Source organism: Dryobates pubescens, unplaced genomic scaffold (genome assembly GCF_014839835.1).
Source record: "Dryobates pubescens isolate bDryPub1 unplaced genomic scaffold, bDryPub1.pri scaffold_34A_arrow_ctg1, whole genome shotgun sequence".
Lineage (NCBI taxonomy): Eukaryota > Metazoa > Chordata > Aves > Piciformes > Picidae > Dryobates > Dryobates pubescens.
The window spans coordinates 129,247-131,459 of record NW_026530771.1 but is presented as its reverse complement, the minus strand read 5'-3'; the positions used below and the strand labels follow the sequence as shown (position 1 = coordinate 131,459).

The following is a 2,213-nucleotide window of genomic DNA, read 5'->3' as shown; positions in this document are numbered from 1 at the left end:
TCATTTTCTCTTGGGGATGTGGAGTGGCAGCTCCAGGAGAGCTGCAAAGAGCAAGCTGAGAGAAATGGTCAAGGAGAGAAGGAAGTCAGGGACTGTCATGACCCAGGCAGGATCTCAGGTTTTGATGTTCTGGGCTCAGGTGCTTCCATCTTCCCTATTGCAGAGCTGTGAGCAATTCTTCCTGCCACGGTATGGCCTTGCAGAAGGATCCAGACAAGAGCTGGGAGGAGAAGCAGCACCCAGAGATCAAGTTGGAGCAGGCCAAGTGCAGCACCAAGGGAGTGGAGGAGGGAAAAGAGCACAAGATGGAGGATGATGATGCTGAGGAGAGTGATGACTTTGAGGAGGATGAGTACGAAGAGGAGGATAATGATGAGGATGAAGCTGACCAGCATGAGGAGAAAGAATACACAGAGGAGGATGAAGCCAGAGGAGGCTCCTCTGTGCCACTCAAGCAGCTGGTTCAGTGCCCTGAGTGTGGGCAGAGCTTCTCACCTGGCTCAGAGCTGGTGAAGCACCACTGCCCCAATGCTGGCTCCCGGCCCTTTTTCTGTGGTGACTGTGGCAAGAGGTTCAGTTGGAGGTCAGTGCTCATCCAGCATTGTGTAACCCACACTGGAGAGAAACCTTTCACCTGTGCTGACTGCGGCCAGCCCTTTAAATGGAGCTCTGACCTCACCATCCACCGCCGCACCCACACTGGTGAGGAGCCCTTCAGGTGTGATACCTGTGGCAAGAGGTTCAGCCAGGGCTCTCATCTCAGGCGACACCACCTCACCCACACCACTGAGAAGTCCTCTACCTACAAGGACTGCGGCAAGACATTCACTCACAGCGCCACCCTTCGCCAGCACCGCAGTGTGCATGGCACTGAGAAGTCCTTCAGGTGCTTGGATTGCGGCAAGAAATTCAAACACAGCTCCAGCCTCAGCATCCACCGCCGCATCCACACCGGAGAGCATCTGTTTCCCTGTGCTGCGTGCGGCAAGAGCTTCACCACGAGCACTTTGTACATTCGACATCAACTCACCCACAGCTGTGAGAGGCCGTACAGCTGCGCCCACTGCGGCAAGAGCTTCACCGAGAACTTTACCCTCATCCGGCACCGTCGTGTGCACAGCAAAGAGAAGGCTCACCTGCCCTGACGGCAGCAAGAGCTTCAACAGCAGCTCTAACCTCACCAGGCATCACTACAGCCACGCTAGTGACCAGCCCACAGTGCGGGGCAGGCGAAATAAACCCACCCAGGGTCTCTTGGGGTAATCGTGACACCCTGAACGGACCTTTCCAGCAGTTTGAACCCAAATCACCTCTTTTTCACCAGCATTTCTCTGAGGCTGGGGACTCTGGCAGGAGCAAACACCTCCTGCCCTTCTGAACGCCAATTAGTGCTGATGAGAGCCATTGCAGTGCTGAGATCCAAGAGCTGAGCTGCCAATGGAGCTGGACTGAGCTTTACCAGAGTTTGTCTGATTCTTCCCCCATTTATGTCTCCCTGGGGTAAAAATCCCTCTGTCCATTGCCCAGTTGTGCTGATACAAGGCCAAAGTTACCCAAATCCTGCCTGTTTGTTTGTATCTTAGACATCACTGCCCACAATGCCCAAATGCTGAGGGCATTTGCTCCCTAGGAATGGGCTGGAGCTGTGTGCCCAGATCAGGGAGGTCAAAGTGAGGTTCTCAGGGACATCTCAGTGGTTTTTTTCATTGTGTGAAGGGATTTTAGGTGTTTGGGGGGGCCTGGAGGGTTCTAGGATTGATTTTCAGAATCTTTGGAGGGTGCAGAGGGGATCTCAGGGAGGTGTTTGGAAGCTCTTGGAGGGCTTCTGTCAACTTTCCACTACAGAACTCTACTGCTTTCCAGCAGGCCTGGGGCTTACAAAAGCCTTCTCCCTAGCTCAGCAGTGTTCCTGATGGATTCCTGCTGACCTGGGGCTTCCCTCAGCCTTTCCATCTGCCCAGAAGTGGGAAGAGATTTCTTTGACTGTTGAGTTTTCAGGATATTTAAGAGTGTAAAGAGTTAAATCACTGCAAGAAAGGATGCTGTGCCTCAGCACAGTGCCCAGAAATGTTCCCCCTGGATGTTTGTCTTACATTTGGCTCTGAGCTTAGCTCTGCAGCTCTAAGCAGTGTGCCTGGCAGAACTGTGAGCTGTTGCTATGCAAGCTGGAGCTGGCTGAGCTGCTGCACAAAGCCACAAGTTCTGTGCTCAAG

General features: G+C 53.4%; 1 protein-coding gene across 1 annotated transcript; it reads left to right on the top strand.

Annotated features, from left to right (window-relative positions):
- The first annotated feature begins 305 nt into the window (after positions 1-305).
- LOC128899718 (zinc finger and SCAN domain-containing protein 2-like) lies at positions 306-1,145 on the top strand. The gene is made up of 2 exons (XM_054179400.1): positions 306-461; positions 654-1,145. The coding sequence occupies exons 1-2, from the start codon at positions 306-308 to the stop codon at positions 1,143-1,145; spliced, it is 648 nt and encodes a 215-aa protein (XP_054035375.1).
- Positions 1,146-2,213: the final 1,068 nt, after the last annotated feature.